Source organism: Rhincodon typus, chromosome 2 (genome assembly GCF_021869965.1).
Source record: "Rhincodon typus isolate 14 chromosome 2, sRhiTyp1.1, whole genome shotgun sequence".
NCBI lineage: Eukaryota > Metazoa > Chordata > Chondrichthyes > Orectolobiformes > Rhincodontidae > Rhincodon > Rhincodon typus.
The window spans coordinates 44295441-44314498 of NC_063333.1; the positions used below are offsets into that span (position 1 = coordinate 44295441).

Below are 19058 nucleotides of genomic sequence, written 5' to 3' on the forward strand. Positions count from 1 at the left end.
TGCGATCTCTTGCATCGCTTCCCATAGAATCCTTGGATAAATCCCATCAGGCCAGGGGGACTTATCTATCTTCAACTTCCTCAAAATTCCTAGCACATCTTCCTTACTAATAGCAACCTCCTCTAGCCTACCAGCCTGTTTCACACTGTCCTCCTCTACAATTAGGTCCCTCTCAGTTGTGAATACCGAAGAAAAGTATTCATTAAGGACCTCTCCTATCTCTTTAGGCTCCGTGCACAAATTCCCTTTACAATCCTTAATCAGCCCTACCCTTTCTCTGGTCATTGTCTTATTCCTCACATACGTGTAAAAAGCCTTGGCGTTTTCCTTGATCCTATCCGCCAAGGTTTTCTCATGCTCTCTTATAGCTCTCCTAAGCCCTTTCTTCAGCTCCTTCCTGGATAAGTTGTATCCCTCTAGAACCTTTTCCGTTCCTTGTTCCCCAAACCTTACATAAGCAATATGCAGCAGTAAAAATTTTAAGGAGCTGGAAAGACTATAATTCATTGGCCCGATATTTTCTTCTAGATTAAACAACCTTTTCTGCATATTCCTCAAGTTCCTCTTCCTCCAAAAATACTTTGAACCCATTTACACACATTCACCTCAATGGGCTTCCGGCTAACTGATTCTCAAATCTGATCACCTTTGGGTCAAGTGGCTTTTCATCAGCTTCTGATCAGCTTCCCTTTTTATTCCCAGAGTTCAGTTTTGGTCTGTCATGATTCAAAACTCATCATAAAAATAATTTATATGTAATCTTAATGTTAATACTTTTCATAGGTTACTTCAAAGTCTCTGTTTTGTCAAACAGGAACAGTGCAACATCCTTATTGTTTCCTCACAGTGTCATTTCTAATATCCACAAGCCTTCTTGTTGCTTGGGTCTGCCACTACTGAAGGTCAATAATATCTTCACACAGCCATTCCACCAGACACTCAAACTTCAAATATAAATAACTGTAATTCTATGTATCTTTTACTGTTTTCTGGGAGAACTGAAACAAGTAAGGAAATGCTTACAGATCAAATTATTGCCTACATAGCATAACATGATATATAACTAAGACTTTATTAGGACAAGATGAGATAACGAATAGGGACCACAGCAAACTGAAGCATGCAATTCCTGATACATACGCGGGTAGGCTTATTGAAGAGGCAGTGACCACCACCATTGTTCAAAAATTCCTCGTAATCCTCTATATTGCATTGAGAAAATTTCCGTGGAAGGTAAAGCCTGCAGGAGTTAAGTAGGATATATTAGTGTTTTAGAAAGTAAACAGAAAATAAAATAAAATTATCATGGTTATAGATCCTCACGCTGTAATAAAAATCAGTGAAAAAACTGAGAACAAGGCTGCAATGGCAGCTCCAAATTGAGGCATCCACAAAGGAGATTCAATAAAATATTTCATTGTACTGGGGCCAGGTAGACGAGCAGACCCTGGTGAGCAGAGGCGTGACCACCTCCAGTAGCATGGTTAGCAACTCTGCTTCTGGAAGGAAGTTATCTTTCCTTGTGCCATGGAGCCTCTGGGAAGAAGGGCCCTAACCACAAAGCCTCTGGGACACTGCCTTGATGCTGCAGGCAGATTCCCCAAATGACAGAGATGTTCTAACAGCGGCAAAATGGCTAATATAGTCCAAGTAATTGGCTTCCTACTTCCAGTCAGTTGACCCATGGCAGCTGCTGTCCCTGCGGAGTATCCCCTGACAGACTAAACAGGTTGGGATTAATAGTTCGGGCCAACAAACGTGAAGCAACATTTACAACACACAAGTGCCAGCCAATAAACATTCTACAACATACACATTCCACAACATAAAAGGTTATTGCACAAGGTAGGAGTTCATGGTATAGGGATAATGTATTAACATGGATTAAAGATTGGTTAGCACACAGAAGACAGAAAGTCTTTTTCAGGTTGGAAAGACCTAACTAGTGGAATGCCACAGGGATAAGTCCTAGAATGTAATTTATTTAATATTTATATTAATAATTTGCAGGACAGTGCAGTGTGTAATGCATCCAAATTTACTAACGATATAAAAATAGGTGGGACAGCATGCTGTGATGAGGACAGAAGGAATCTGCAAGGGGATATAGATAGGTTGAGTGAATGATCAAAAATATGATGTAGAGGTGCCAGTGTTGGAATGAGATGGACAAGGTCAGAAATCGCATGACACCAGGTTATAGTCCGACTGGTTTATTTGAAAATACAAACTTTCGGAGCCTCAGTCCTTCTTCAGGTGTTACTGAGAGAGGTGGCATCAGACACAGAATTTATAAAAATTTATAAAAGATCAAAGGTTCACACCATTGATGTGGATATACTAAACAAACCTAAGATGCTGCTAAATCTTTAATCAGTTAGAAGGTTTTAATTGATTAGTATGTATATGTAAATCCCCAAATTCCTTTCAAGTCATGGTCCTGACAGAACTAAAGATCTTATCAGTGTAAAGAAGAAGTGACATTTTAGATCAGGCAATGCATGTTAGGTGTGAGGCCTTGTTTAGAATCTGTTTGTGTTTTGGTTGGGAGTCAGACTGGTTTTATTTCTAAAGTAGGAATTTATTAACTGCCACATTGACTGACTATCTATAAATTGTGTGTTTTTTGAACAAAATAAAATGTATCTGCAAATCCAAATTCTTTACTTCTTTACACTGATAAAACCTTCAGTTCTCTCAGGACCGTGACTTGAAAGGAAGTTGGGGATTTACATATACATATTAATCAATTAAAACCTTCTAAGTGATTAAAGATTTAACAACATCTTGAGTTTGTTTAGTACATCCTCAGCAATGGTGTGAACCTTTGATCTTTTACTTATAAATTCCGTGTCTGATACTACCTCTCTCACTTACATCTGAAGAAGGACTGAGGCTCCGAAAGCTTGTGTTTTCAAATAAACCTGTTGGAACATAACCTGGTGTTGTGTGATTTCTGACTTTGATCAAAAATATGGCAGATGGAATTTAGTGTAGGAAATGTATCCGATTATCACTTTGATAGGAAGCATCAAAAGATAGACTATGATTTCAATTATGAAAGACTCCAAAACACAGCAACACAGGGAGGTCTGGTGCTCTTGCGCATCAAAGACAAAAAAGTAGCATCCATTTGCAAAAAGGTGTTAAGAAGGCAAATTAAATTGTGTCATAGAGTCATAGAGCTGTACAACATGGAAATAGAGCCTTCGGTCCAACTCGTCCATGCTGACCAGAAATTCTAAATTAATCTAGTCCCATTTGCCAGCATTTGACCCATATCCCTCTAAACCCTTCCTATTCATACACCCATCCAGATGCCTCAAAAATGCTGTAATTATACCAGCCTCCTCCACTTCCTCTGGTAGCTCATTCCATACATGCACCACTCTCTGTGTTAAAAAGTTTCCCCTTAGGTCCCTTTTAAATCTTCCCCTCTCACCTTAATCCTATGCCCTCTAGTTCTGGACTCCCCCACTGCAGGGAAAAGACCTGGCTGCCTTTATTCCTAGAATACGATGTACAGTAGTCGTCCCAATTTTTAAAGAAATTTATACTGGTACTGGAGGCAGTTCAAAACCGATTCACTGCGTAGATTCCTGCATTGAAGGTGTTGACTTAACAAGAATGTTAAACAGGTTTATCCATTAGAGTTTAAAAGAATGAGGGGAGATCTGATTGAAACATGCAAAGTTCTGAGGGGGTATTATATGGTAGATATTGAGAAGATGTTTCCATGGCTGAGAGAATCTTGAACTAGGGAACATAATTATAAATTAAGGCTATACTCATTTAAGAATGATATGCGAAGGAATTTCTTCTCCAAGAGGTTGTGATTATCTGAAAGTCTGTACTCCTGAGATAGTAGAAACCAGATCACTGAAAGCACTTAAAGAGAAGATAAATAGATTGTTGAAATATCGAGAAGTTGAGGGCAAAGATGAGCTGAAATGAAAGAAGAGGTGTAGCCTTGATCCTACAGAATGGTAGGGCAGACTTGGGCAGCTGGCATACTCCAGCTCCTATTTCATACGTTCTTATGGGGGTTACCACTGACCAGAAAGCAAACTAACATCTAACAACTTAAATATTAATTTCCTCCACCACCGATGCACAGCAACAGCAGTGTGTACTGTCTACAAGATCTGCAACAAGCCATGAAGGTTCCTTCGACAGCACCTTCCAAACCAGCGATCTAGATGGACAAAGGCAGTGGGTGCATGAGGCCATCAGTGCTTGCAAATTCCCCTCCAAGCCACACACCATCCCGACCTGGCACTGTACATGGGGTATCCTTGTTCCTTTACTGTTGCTGGGTCAAACTCTTGGAACTCCTTTGCTAACAGCACCGTGAGTATACCCACACAATACAGTCTGCAGTTGTTCAAAATCATCCCCTTCTCAAGGGCGATTAGGAATGAGCAATAATTGCTGCGCTAGCTAGCGATGGCACATCTCATTAATGAATACACATTAAAAACGTTAAAAAGGATGCTTGGGATAGGTTTTGCTGCTGAGAATTGTTGAAGCTAGCTAGCTACCCAATTATCTTATCAGGAGGCCCAGTCCAATTAGTTGTGGATGAGGGGAGCTGACAGCAGGAATTACACATCCAGGGAAAGACTCCCAGCCGCCAATATACTGTACAGCCCATCAGGTAGGAAAAGGAAGATTTGGATTGGAACTGTTCGGTCCATTATTTTTATATTTGTTCGCACGGTGTGAGCGCCTGGCAAGTCCAACACTTATTGTCTGTTCCTTAGTTTTCCTTGAAAAGTCAGTGAAACACAATACACAATCTTTACAGGAAACTGCTGTCAGTGTTGTGCAGGTTACAGACAGATTCCCAGTGTTTTGCCTAAGGCACAATGAAGGAACAAAGATACATTTCTAGGTCAGGTCGATGTGTACCAGGGCTCAGAATACAAGGAGCAGTAGGTGAATTGTTGCACAAAAGTCATCAAACGTTCAGGGAAATTCAACCACGGAGGCAATCCGTGACAGAAAATCGCTCCCACATGTAAAATTGACAAAATTAGTGAGGAGCCGCTCCTCCATTCACAGTGTGATCCTTTGCCATGCTGGCTGCTGATAGGACGACAAGTGAACCTATCATCAGCAAATGTGGGAGATCAACACACTATGATTGGAGGGAACGTGAGCAGCCAGGAAAGTAAGTGGTGACAGTCACTGAGGGAGCTGGAATCACTGTTTTGCTGCGGACTGTGTGTTTTGAGGAAGCCAGCTTTGATGGGATGAAGGGAGACGAAGGTTGTAGCTGGGGTGGAGAGGAGAAATAGGCTATGGGGTGGTGGGGGCGCGGTGTGCAGTGGCAGAAATGGAAACTGCAAGAATGGAGGAAGTGGAGGCTGCAAAAGAGGTGGAGGTGGAGGAATCTGCAAGAGGTGTTGGAGGAAGAGAAAACTACACGATGGCTAAGGGGGTTGCAAATGTGGTGGCGGAGAATGAGGCTGGTAATAAAAATGATGCCTGGAATTCAGGGGTTCAGTTATGAGGAGAAACTGTACAAATTAGGCCTGTTTCCTCCACAAATTAAAAGGGTGAGGGGTGATCTGATTAAAATCTTCAATATATTAGCAAGAAAAGATAAAGTAGATAAACTATTTCCACCGGTTTGAAATTCTAGAACTAGGGGTATTATCTGCAAATTAGCAGCAGACCATCAGGAGAGATGTTTAGGAAGTACTTTTACGCACAAAGGGGTGTAGATGTTTGGAATGCTCTTCCACAAATTGCAATGGATGTGCGATCAGTTGTTAATTTTAAATCTGAGATAGATAAGTTTTGTTCAGCAAAGATATTAAGGGATACTGGCCAAAGGCAGGTATATGGAGTTAGGCCAAAGAGAAGCCATGATCTCATTGAATGGTGGAACAGGCTCAAGGGGCTGAATGGCCTACTCCTGTTCCTATGTTCCTAAAAGGGGTGGGTAGAGAGGGAGGCAGCAAAGGAGATTAGGGGAGTGAGTGGTTTCAAGAGAAGGTAGGGAGACAGCCTGCAAGGGAGGGCTGCAAAGGAAAGAGAATAGTTTGAAATGATCAACAAAGAAATACTCAGCTAATTTAAAATCACTGAGGCAGTAAGTTCCTAACAAGTGTGGAATCTCTAGTTCAATGTTGCGTAGGTTCAGGAGCTATTACATATGCTGGAAATGGTTCTGGGGGTGGGGGGGGAGGCAGTGGGGTGAATCGGAGAAGTGGACATGTGAAGAGGAGAGTGAATTCTGAGTGTCAATTAATATTTTAAATCTGAGTTTGAGGTCTGTGATGCCGTAAAAAGAGCTGTAACTGTCTGATTACAGTGTTCCAACTTTGCGCATACGTGTTTCATACACATTAGCTGTGACTTCACCAGTATGCAGTGGTATGTTTAGGGCAATAGCCCTTTACACATAGAATAAGTCAGCAATTTTGAAAAAAAAACAATACTGATGAAGAGTTACTGAACTTGAAATGTCACCTTTGCTTTCTTCCCACAGATGCTGCCAGATCTGCTGAGTTTCACCAGCAATTTCTGTTTTTGTTTCAGATCTCCAGAATGTGAAATTCTTTGTTTTATTTTACATTATGCCTGTTGCCATTTCAATATGGTGGAGTCTTGGAAACTAATGTTTTCCTTCTGTGCTACAGCTTTAATTTTATGGAGGGTTGATAATTATTGAAGATATTGACATTTTATTCCATTCTACTTCTGTGATAATTCAAATACTCTGTTGGTCAACACAACGACAAAAAGCATTGCTACTATCTAATGGCACCACATGAGAAATGGGTCAGTGAGAATGAAACAGACAGCTCTCAAAAGTCAAACGTAGCTTCAGAGCATCAAAAAGTAGCCACTGAGAAAATATCTGAAGAAGAGCCCATGAAAGAAAAGAAAATTGAGTCCTGTTGTGTACCTTGGACAGGAAGTTGCAGGCGATGAAGCTGTCATGTGTCTGCTATGATTCTCAGTGACTGAGCTTGGGGGGCTTTAGTAGATCCTGTCAAAAATGCCGTGACAAGATGCTGTAGTGCATTTTGTGGATGGTATATATTCATGTCACAGTCTCTTAGTGCTGCAGGGAGTAAATCAGTTGAATGATTTATGTCAATCAAATGCGTTGGTTTTGTCTTTGACGTTGCTGGAGCTGTATTCCTCCAGGCATCTGGATAGTATTCTATCACAGTCCTTCTGCCGTATAGATGGTGAAAAGCTAAAGGCAAGAGTAAACAATTCACCACCTCAAGCCTGCGCCACCATTCAATACAATCATGGTTGATCTCATTGTGGCCTCAACTCTACTTTCCTGCCTGTCTCCATAACCCTTCAACTCATTACTAAATAAAAGTCTGTGTATCTGTTGCTTAGGTTTACTCAATGTCCCAGAATCCACCATACTCAAACTAGTGAATTTCACAGATTCACAACCTTTTGAGAGAAGTAATTTCTCCCCATCTCTATTTTAAATCTGCTACCCCTTATCCTAAAATTATGACCTCTAATTCTACATTGCCCGATAAGAGGAAACATCCTTTTTAAGTCTGGCATCTTACTTACTTCAATTAGATCTCTTCTCATTCTTCTGAAATCTAGAGAGTACAGACTAAATTGGTCAATCTCTCTTTCTAACACAAACCCCTCAGTTCTGGAAACAATCTAGTGAACCCCGTCTGTACATGGAGATGATGGAAACTATGGTTCGATGATGGAGCTCTCTGCTATAAACCATTGTTGAACACACATAAAATACTATTTTTTTTCAGCAGTCTTACAAGTTAAGAAATAGTAAAAGGGATGGGATGTGATCAAGAAAGTGGGATTAGACCAGGGAGCTCATGTGTAGAAGGAAATCAGTGTGCATTTAATGAGTCAATTCACCTATCCTTGCAGTAAATTATTCTGTGATTCCAATCCTAGTTACATATTCTGAAGGGTATAACTGTTACATGAATAAGAATAGAATGTTAATGAATTTCTTACTTACATTAATTCTTATATGTAAATTGAGTTATTGAAGATCAGATAATAGCATATTAAGTAGTTATGATAATCAGGCCTAATTTATTAGGCAAATTGCAAAATCAGTCCCCTCTAAATGAAATCTATAAATGATTATTACACAGGTGAAGTGATGTCACACTGATGTGCTTTCATGTTTGTTTCTTTCATATTCAAATGCACTTTATTATCATCTTTTGTTGTCAGCAAATTGATGGATGTACTTGTGATTTGCTGTAAATGAACAGTGCTAAACAATGTCCCCCTCAAACCCCATCATTAGTCACAACGCAAGTGACAGGTTTGCAATGATTTTATTGCAATTCTGGGATGTTTATTCTCAAAATTCTATACACTGTGTAAGAGAACCACACATTTTTGGGACAATAAACTGAAATGTAAGTCAGACCACTATAACTGGGATACCAGGACAACTTTGCAACTTGAAAGTCAACTGTTCCATGTTCTTGAGCTGTGCAATACAATTTTGCTCTTTGGAAGCAAGAGGGTCAGGTCAAAAGTGAGCAACACTAAGAATTTTTTGAGTAAAGGAAATTTTATCTAACAACAGCTCTCTGATCAGTGTTTAAAAAGCTGAGGGTCTCAAGAACAGCAGAGAGAAGCAACATCCAGAGTCTGTCATCAGGCCCTAACTAATAGGTATGAGGTCCTGCCTACATGGAGCTCAATGTCACATAATTCTTAAAATACAGCAAAGCATAAATTTGAGTGTATAATTTAAGTTGACATTTCAATGCAGTACTGAGCCAGGGTTTCAATCTTGGAGGTGCCTCATTTTTCAGACAAGGAATTTAACCAACAAAATGTCTGTCATCTCCATGGGATGTAATATATCCAACTGCATAATTTAGGAAAAGAGCCTACATTCTCCTGCTCAAGAAGAAAATGGCTCAATCAACATAATTAAAGCCAAGTTATCTATTTGAATATCATTTGTGGAAATTTACTGTGTGCAAATTGACAACCGTTGTTTTTGTCCTTAATAACACTGAAAGCTTGTCAAAAATCTTTTTTAATGTGTCTTTCATCTTGGAAATATCTGGTAATTTGCACTTCAGTGTAGATGTACCCAACACCAGGAGATGGAGGACTAGAAATCCATAAATTTTGTGCTCATAAGAAATAAGAATAATGGACTGAAAGTACTCTCATTACACAACATAGTGTTTTGGGTCTTCACCGAAGAGCTCACGAAAGAGACCATTGCAATGTCCAGCACATCGGTAAATCTTAAAGGAGAGATCATTGCTCTTTTTGCAGTGAGGAGATTTAAATCAAGAAGCAAAGATGACAGAAACGGAAAAGAACTTCATTCAATGCTAAAATTGTTCTGCTTGTGATTAAATTGAGACAAATGAGGTTTCAATATTGGGCACTGTTTCAGGACTGACGGAAAGACAGAGAGAGGAAGCAGAAAGGGTCAAAGTTGAGCCCAACATCCAGAGGAGCAAGAAGCAATGAAGAAGAAAATTAACATCTCTTAAAGTTCAACATTAGATGGGGAATACATACATGAGTTTTCTGGTTAAGTTGAGGCTACTTGAAAAGCACTCACGTAACCTTGTATAGCAGGCATTTACCAGCGTTGCTAACATATGCACACTAAAGGAGAAACTTTCTGGTTTCAAATTGTAAGGAAATATTCCAACTGGAACGTTTCTTACATCTTCATTTACATGTAAAGTCGAGCTAAGGAAGTTTTAATGATACCCAAATGCACGTCAAATTTTGATTACACACACATACTGGGATGCTGGATGGGCCTTGGTTATTACTTCGGTGTCTGACAAGATTGTCGAAATCACAAAGAAACTGAAGTCAGAACGGAAAGATGAGGACACGGATGTGTTGGAAAGAAAGGGGTTGATTGTCTTCAATGCCCATGTCGGAATTCTGTCAGACACTCAGAGAAGTCCCAACCTCTAGGTTGGCTGCGAAATGGGAGGAGGAGGAAGAGCTACTGGTGAGTGAGGACAGTGCAGAGGCAGCTTTACTGCGTCTAACCCTGTGCTGTCCCTGTCCTGGGAATGTTTGATGGGGGAGAATCTAGAGGGAGCTTTACTCTGTATCTAATCCCGTGCTGTCCCTGTCCTGGGAGTGTTTGACGGAGGGTTATGTTTAGCATGGACCAGTTGGACCAAAAGGTCTGTTTCTGTGCTGTATGACTCTAATTGCTCTTGTGGAGGGCAGCAGAGCACATAATGGAAAGGGGAGACCCTGCATGGAAAAAGGACCCATAAACCTTCTGTCGTTAATGAATTTGAAGAGGTAATTTTTTAAGTTCCAGGAATTTAAATACACAGATAAAATAGGGCCAGTCAGAAGATTCCTCATTTCCCCACATACTAATGGCTAATACTTATTTGATCTTATTCTTTCTTACTTTATTCATTTGGATAGTTATGTTCTTAAGCTACTGACTTTAATTCTGCCTATTGAATGGGAACCAAATGGGTGGGCAATTAAAGTGGCTTATGCCTCTTGACTTACCCACCAATTTCCAGCTGTCTTGCCATGGGTTGCAACCTTACTTGATCGCTCTGGGGAGGGAGTGGCACAATGGTCATTTATGATTGAGTAATCCAGAGCTTGAGGCTGATTTTCTGAGGGCAGTGTAGGAAATTACCCAGGTATGTCCAGTCCACAAAAAGCAGGACAAATCCAACCTGACCAATTACTTTTCTTTCAGTCTACCTTTCAATATCATCAAAATGATGGAAATGTTCACTAACAACATTATCAAGCAGCACTTGCAAAAGAATAACCTGTTCAGTGATGTCAGTTCTACAAGGGCCACTCAGCTCCTGACCTCATTGGAGCCTTGGTCCAAAGAAGGACAAAAAAGCTGAACTCCTGAGGTGAGTTGAGAGTAAGTACCCTTGACATCAAGGAAGTATTTGACTGGAACAAAAACAAAGTTGCTGGAAGAGCTCAGCAGGTATGGCAGCATCTGTGAAGAATCTGCAGGAATTCTTCAGTGCAGTGTCCTAGGCCCAACCAGTATTTGACTGGTTATGGTATCAGGGATCTCCAGCAAAACCGGTGTCAATGGGTATCGGGGTAATCTCTCCATTAGCTAGAGTCATACTGATCACATAGAAAGATGGTTATTTTTTTTGGAGGTCAGTTAGCTCAGCTCCAGGACATCTCTGCAGGAATTCTTCAGGGTAGAGTCCTAGGCCCAACCATCTTCAGCTGCTTTATCAATGATCTTCCCTCCATCTAAATGTGAGAAGTGAGAATACTTGCTGATGATTCGCACAACGTTCAGCAGCATTTGGCACTCCTCAGATCAGTGAGCTTTTTCAAATATTTGTATGACATAATTTCAAAAGTGGGCTCTAAAGCCAGGGAAATAGTCTAATTGCAAAAAGGATAAAGTTGTGTTAGCTTTGCAGAGCAATGTGAGGGTTGGGAAGAAAGGGACTCTCAGAAAATGATGAGGACTGCATCTGAAGTGAATATCAGCAACATATTTTTAGTTGAGAGACTCGACTGTCATGAAGAAACTTTAGAAACGGCTGAAGGACATTTTAGTTGGTGATCATGGCAGCCATAATGCATTTTGAAGGAAAAATATGTTAGGTGAAAGAGAAAGGTGAACACAGAGGATGAACCGCATCAGAGGTCATTTGGAATTCAGAAGGTAATGGATGAGTACAGTTACGTAAGGATATCTGCTGCACACATAACCCAGAGAGCAATGGATCATAATATTTCTCTGCTAGGGCAAGATGAACTTTTTTTTACAAATCATTCAATTGCTCTCCAATACAATAAGCTGAAGAGAATATAAGCAAAGGGTGAAGTAATGGCAACATATGGGATAGACAATTTTAGTCTTCCATTTCTGGGAGTCATACGATGGCTCAAAAAAAAAGTGCTGCTGTGTGTGTTTTTCATAAGACCATAGCGTTTATGGCACAAAATTTCAATCACCAGCAGTTCTCCAACACGGAATTTTGAACAGATTTGCCACTTGTTTCAAAATAATAATCACAAGTGCTGAAACAGTAATCAGAGCTGACTTCTGTCACACAGGCTGAGGGCATAATGGAAGTAGTGAACATGTGCTTTGCGTCTGTCATTATGTCAAATTCGTAATGCAAAAACAGATAGCTCAGACACTCAATGAGCTAAAAGGAAGTATTAAAGAGGCTGGCCATATTTAAAGTAAGCTTGGCAACTGAATCAGATCCTGACCATAATATCCTTGGATACAGAGTTGGTGCCAGATGACTTCAGTTATGTAGACAGACTAGTGAAGTTGGGGTTGTTCTCATTTTTGACAAAAAGTTTGAAAGGAGATTTGGCAGAAGTGTTCAAATGAGGAGTCTGGACACAGCAAATAAGAAGTAAAGCTGCTCCCTGTTGGGAGTAGGTTCAAGAACTAAGGGGCACTGATTTAAAATGATAGGAAAGGAAGCAATGGCAACAAGGGGATTAAATAACTCCACACAGGCCAATATCCTGTCACCAATCAATCCTTCATTTCCAAATGGAGAGTTCTTGACACTGAACCAGCTCTCAGAGTGACCTGAACCTCTGACATCCTGTTTATATCTGTCAGCCAGGGCTTCCTAATTGGACCAGGTTAACAGCCCTTATCAGGGAAATCATAGCCTATGAGGTCCCTCTGGCTGACCTTGTTACGATCACTACAAGGGGAAAGCTTTTTTACGCATGTGGAATATACTATATTAGGGTCTGGTGGATACTGTCAAAAGAGAATTATTTAAGCACCAGTCAGTGGAACAAGCTGAGTTGCTCTTGCAGAGAGCAGGCACAGTCAAAAAGAACAGCATGACCTCATTTTGTGCTGTAACCATAATATGATTCGATGATAAATTCAGGCATTTGATTCTGCTTGAAGCATCTTGCAATGTCTGACTATTTCAGTGCAATGGTATGATAAAACTAATAGCAAATGCAATCCACTGTGGGATACATTTACAACACAATATTTAAAAATCTTTTTTGTTGTATAGATGTTACTCATGAATGCTGATATTTATGATGATGAGAGGGTCTTAGGCACTAATGTATGTTAGACTTTTTTGTCCATCTTCATGTATGGGATGGAATTGAGAGTGATTAATGCAAGGCTTCCCAAATATGAATGTTACCCAAAGCCTCGCTTCCACACAGATCAGTGCACATGGCAGCAGTATTGGTGCGGCTGGAGTAGATTCATATAAACATGCTGTCTCTTAGGATGCTACACTTCAAGCTTATCCACTTACTCCTTAAAGAATAAATTTGATAGAAAACAGTCAGAAGAAGCCAGTCATCAGGCCTCTGACCATATCAGGATCAGCTCCGCATTCATCTCATGGTCAAGAACAAGAACGTATAAATTTATATGTTAAAAAAGTGTATTTTCTTCCTTTGAAAGCCAGAAACCAGTTATTTCACTTTGTTCTCCCACTTTAGAAGCAGTAAAGAGCATCAATTTAGCCCCTAGAAGACATACCTTGTGTAATATCACAAGAGGAAATACTGAGATAAACACAGAGAAAGTGATAGTCTAAGGGCCTACACGGGGGAAAATGCAGCTTGACCTTGATGGCATGGAAAGTGAATTGATGCTTTCCCCTCAATTGACCTTGCAACAGAAATATTAATCTGGGGTACAGATGGTTCTTTTACATGTTCATCCATATCCCAGCAACTATTGCTGAGGGATGACTATGGTCAGGAATCTTATACTGTTCCCTTGTAATCCTGTCCTTGTAGGAGGCATGCATTCAATTGTGGCCCCTAAATAAGGTTAGCAGTGAAAGAATATTGTAATTGTTCCCAGGAGGATCAAATTAACATTCCTGATGTGCTCTTGTTATGTCTTGATTTGAGGCTATAATGTTCTGTTGTGGTTTGTCTTTGGTTTGATAAGGCCTTAATATATGGCACCTCTTCATGCTTCTGCCAGCACTGTGGAACAAGAATTTATTGGCTGGTCGACGGAACAGGCCATCTGCTCCCAATACTGAAACGGCTCCAATCTGTATTTCTGGGATAGAGTCACCAACGTTGAAAAGTGACAGGCAGAAGTAATGCCCTGCTACACACAAGAAAGGGTGTGTGTAATTTGAAGTCCTCTAAGTGCATATAACTCATAAGTGCTAGAATATTAAATCTAGGTTCACTTTATTGCAGCAGATCAAAGCTTGAATTGACATGGTAATTGAAGTAACACAGAGAATAGTGCAGCTGTTAGACAAAAAAGATATTTCAGGCACTCAACTCTGAGCACAGACACTTTTATCTATGAGAGCCTGGTGTACTATTTTGCTGTTACAAAGGCGTTTCAGTGGGGGTGTCTTCGTGGCAATGAGCTGTCTCCTCCTCTTTAGGACTCATCAAAATGCCTTCTTCTCCTTCTGTTCTGAGGTTAAGCTGTTAGAACAAAGAGCTGTACAGCACAGGAAAGTGCCCTTTGGTTTTGGTCCATGATGTTGTGTCATACGTGATGCCAAATGAAAATAATCGCTTCTGCTTGCCCTTAGTCCATATTCCTCCATTCCTTGCATATTCATGTGCTTGTCTAAAAGTGCCTTAAACGCTCCTTCAAATGTAGTGTAGTGTGTAGCAATGATGAGCTTTAAGTACTGCTGTCATATAATATGTTGCTTCATTTGTTGCACAGTTTCAAAAATCTACAGTTTCAAATATCAATTGATATTCCTGTGGCTCCCTAATCTTCAAAGCCAAGGCAGAAGTTATTTTTCAATTCTCCTTTTTCCTTCAACTGATGCAAGGACTAGTTGACACAGCTATCATGGAGCAATGACCCGCTCACTGATATAAAACAAAGAACTGTGGATGCTGGTTATCTCTGACGCTTGGTTTGCGGTTTTCGCAAGGGCCACTTGGCTCCTGACCTCATTACAGCTGTGGCTCAAACATGGATAAAACAGTGGGATAAGAATGACTGCTCTTAACATCAAAGCAGCTTTTGACCGAGTATGGCATCAAGGAACACTATCAAAAGTGGAGCTAATGAGATACTGGGGGAAAACATCCTGCTGGTTCGAATCATACTTAGCACAAAGGAAGCTGGTTCCAGTTGTTGGGGGTCAATCATGTCAATCAGGACATTTCTGCAGGATTCCCTCAGTGTAGTGTCCTTGATCCAACCATGTTCAGCTCCTTCATCAATGACCTTCCTTCCAACATAAAGTCAGAACCAAGGGTGTTAACTAATAGTTGTACAACAGTAAACATTATTCCTGACTCTTCAGATACTGCAACAGTCTGTGTGCATATGTAATAAAACCTGGACTATATTCAGGCTTGGGTTGATAAATGGAAAAGTAACATTGGCACCACACAAGTGCTAAGCATTGAGCAACACTAACAATGATGTGGAGGTGCCGGTGTTGCACTGGGATGGACAAGGTCAGAAGTCACGTGACGCAGGTTACAGTCCAACAGGTTTATTTGAAACCAGAAGCTTTCAGAGTGCTGCTCCCTCGTCAGGTCAAGCGAAGAAAAGCACACAGGCACAGAATTTATAGGCAGACGGATCAAAAGATTGTATAAATGGTGTGATCATGGTTGAGGCCATCTTCATGGTTATGGAAGCGGAGCGGAGTGGAGAGATTACACCGTGTTCTTCACAGCCTCCAACATGTCATCACAGACGATGACGAACACCTTGCCAAGATCATCCCTACGCCTCCACTTCTCTGCAAACAACCACCAAACCTTAAACAGACCATCGTTCACAGCAAACTACTCAGCCTTCAGGACAACACCACATAACCCTGCCATGGCAACCTCTGCAAGACATGTCAGATCATCGACCTGGACACTACCATCACACATGGGAACACCCCCCACTACGTACAGGGCAGATACCCCTATGACTCGGCCAACGTTGTCTATCTCATATGGTGCAGGCTAGGATGCCCCAAGGCATGGTGTATTGGCGAGACCATACAGACGCTATGACAGTGGATGAATGGACACCATGCAACAATCGCCAGGCAGGAAAGTTCCCTCCCTGTCGGGGAATATTTCAGCGGTCAAGGACATTCAGTCTCCGATCTTCGGGTGAGTGTCTTCCAAGGCGACTTTTAAGATTTGGGCGGCACGGTGGTTCAGTGGTTAGCATTGCTGCCTCACAGCGCCAGGGACCCAGATTTGATTCCACCCACAGGCAACTGTCTGTGTGGAGTTTGCACATTCTCCCCATGTCTGCGTGGGTTTCCTCCGGGTGCTCCGGTTTTCTCCCACACTCCAAAGGTGCGCAGGTTGGGTGGATCAGCCGTGCTAAATTGTCCAGGGATGTTTAGGTTAGGTGGATTATAGGGGATGGGTCAGGGTGGGATGCTTTCAGGGTTGGTGTGGACTTGTTGGGCCGAAGGGCCTATTTCCACATTGTAGGGATTCTATGATACACAAGAACGCAGAATCGCCAAGCAGAAACTGATAGCCAAGTTCCATACCCATGAAGATGGTCTCAACTATGATCCTGGGTTCATGTCACGCTACATGTGATCCACCACACTGTTCTGTATTTCTAAAATCTTCCGTACTGTCCTGTTTTGTCACCATCACCTGGATAAATTGTTATGATCTGTCTACCCTAATTAGTTTGTACAGCTTTGGATTACTTATAACTTTGGTTAGCCCTTGGTATGCGACTCTTATACCTATCACGTTATTCCAGCCATTTGGTTTGTCTCCAGCAGCACCGTATTTTCATTGCTTTGTAATTGTCTCTCTGCCTCATTTAATCGGATTACAGTTCATTCCTTTGCTTGTTATTCAGCTCTTGACACTTTACTCACACCTGCAGGGACTTATTATTTGGCACTCCACTCACGCTATTTGTACCTGCTTGGCCTGCTGTGTTCATCCAGCCCTGCACCTTGTTGTCTCGGATTCTCCAGCATCTGCAGTTCCTACTATCTCTATTTGTATGGCCTTTTGATCTCTCTCTGCCCATAAATTCTGTGTTTTGTGTGCTTCTCTTTCACATCACCTGATGAAGGGCTACGCTCTGAAAGTGTGTGATTTCAAATAAATCTGCTGGAGTATAAGCTGGTGCTGTGTGACTTCTGACTTAGAACTATAACACCATTCCTTCATTATTACTTGATAAGAGTCCTGAAACTCCGTTCCTAAAAGCATTAAGGTTTACCTACTCCACATTAACTGCAGTAGTCCAAGAAGGTGCCTCACTCCTCATGGGTAGTGAGTGACAGGCAATAAGTTCTGGCCTAGCCAGCAATTCCCACATTCAAGTGAAGAATAAAATAAAAGACAGGCATCAACAACTTTCTGAGAATAAAGAAATCTTGACTGATGCCTAGGTTGTGGGATTCACTGGTTCAGCAGAACACCATGCAGTGCATTTATAATAAGGCTTGCTGTGGAGGTCCAGATGTCCATAGGGGTGCCATTAATGAAGTCACCAACTCTAGGGAATCTGGCAGTGTGGAAGAATTGCAGTATCTTGTCAATTGGGTAACAGTTTTCCACTGCAAACATCATGAGGTTGTTAACACAGATGAATAATGCCTCACTAATCTGCTCTATGTTTCTGTGCACTGAAGCAATGCTGCATACTTCTCCTGTACTTTATTCAGAGGTGCTAGAGACAAGACTGATCAGATGTATGGTTCATCCTGGTGGGTAACTGTACTCCCATTTTCCATTAAAAGGGCATCAGATAAAGAATCATTTCTGACCTCATAGTGAAACTGGATTCCATCATGTAGCAACTGTAGACTGTCAGGCCATTTATCACTTAAGAGTAGAATTATACTCTTAAGAGTAATTATACTTTATTTACCTAGACAGGGAGTGGGAAGTTTCGTATATATAAAAAAGAAAGGAATACTGTGCCACCTGCTGGTTTTTACCTCACACAACAAGAATATCCATGTGTTTCATTAGGAAATAATCTAAAAAAAATTCCACACTGCCTTGAATGTAAGTCATGCTTCTAAATGATAATTTTATAAATCTAAATCAGTAAAATAATCTGAACTGCCTGAAATTGGGTTCCATAGTACAGCTGAACTGAAAAAAAAGTAGAACTGGAAACATGCAAACTGGGCAGATTGCGATGTCAAACAGACTCTTAACTCTGATTTAGTGCAAGATGTACAATTTTAGATCAGTTCCAAATGAATACGCTGGAGGCACATCCAGCAATTTAAAAGGTTGACAATCCAACATAAGGGTGGGTATTTTTACCTGCCTTTTCATGGTACAGACTTCACGTAAGTACTGCTTAGTGTTATTGAAGGAGTTTAATAAATGTTTGGATGAACTAGGGAGTGTTGCTGGATCCTGAAAGGAAGTCAAAGGAGTTGTTTGGCCTGTCAGGTGACCTATTTCAGTAATGGGAACTATGGACAGTCAGGCAAATTCTTTATAGTTTCCGTACAGATTGACATACATGTCTGAATTTATCACTGGGAAGTTACTTAAAATGGCCTTCCCAGATACTGATTATTTATTTAGTTAGCAAATGCAATTCCCTGAAGGCAAGCAATATTTGCTAAGTTTAAGGTGATTAGTCCACCACTTAGTCTGTACACTGCCCTCAGTGACATGTTGCATTGTTTATGTCTTTTCGAAAGGTTTGAGGGGTTTGTACTGAGGCCCAAGTGATGGAGATTCAATGATAAGCGAGAAGCTCATCAGGCTTCTTCTGAAATTGTTTAGGAAGCACCACTCTTGCCGTGTGAGATCAAAGCCTACAACTCCATGGCTGGGGTTCGTCACAAGAAATTTAGTGATTTCTGTGTTCCCCATTCCTTGATTCAAAGGATGTCTGCCTGTAAATCTTGGTCAGGAAGGGTGGTCCAGATGGGACACTGAGATGGAAGGCCAGTTCTTATTGACTACTACTCACTGTTACAATGGGAGAGATTTAAAAGAACATTGAACCAAACTGGCTGCCCTATGAAAATGATAATTTAAATAAAGACATTCAGGAGCATTGCACATAAGAACTAGGTTCAGGAGTAGGCCACTTGGCCCCTCAAGACTGTTCACATTTTAATACTGTAGTGATT

At 41.0% G+C, this 19058-nt stretch overlaps 1 protein-coding gene across 1 annotated transcript in view; it reads right to left on the bottom strand.

Moving 5' to 3' along the window:
- LOC109928491 (disintegrin and metalloproteinase domain-containing protein 22) overlaps positions 1-19058 on the bottom strand; it is a 320108-nt gene that overhangs the window by 111923 nt on the left and 189127 nt on the right. The window contains exon 15 of the mRNA XM_048607855.1: positions 1141-1240. Coding sequence (XP_048463812.1) covers positions 1141-1240 — 100 coding nt within the window. The remainder of the gene's footprint in view (positions 1-1140; positions 1241-19058) is intronic.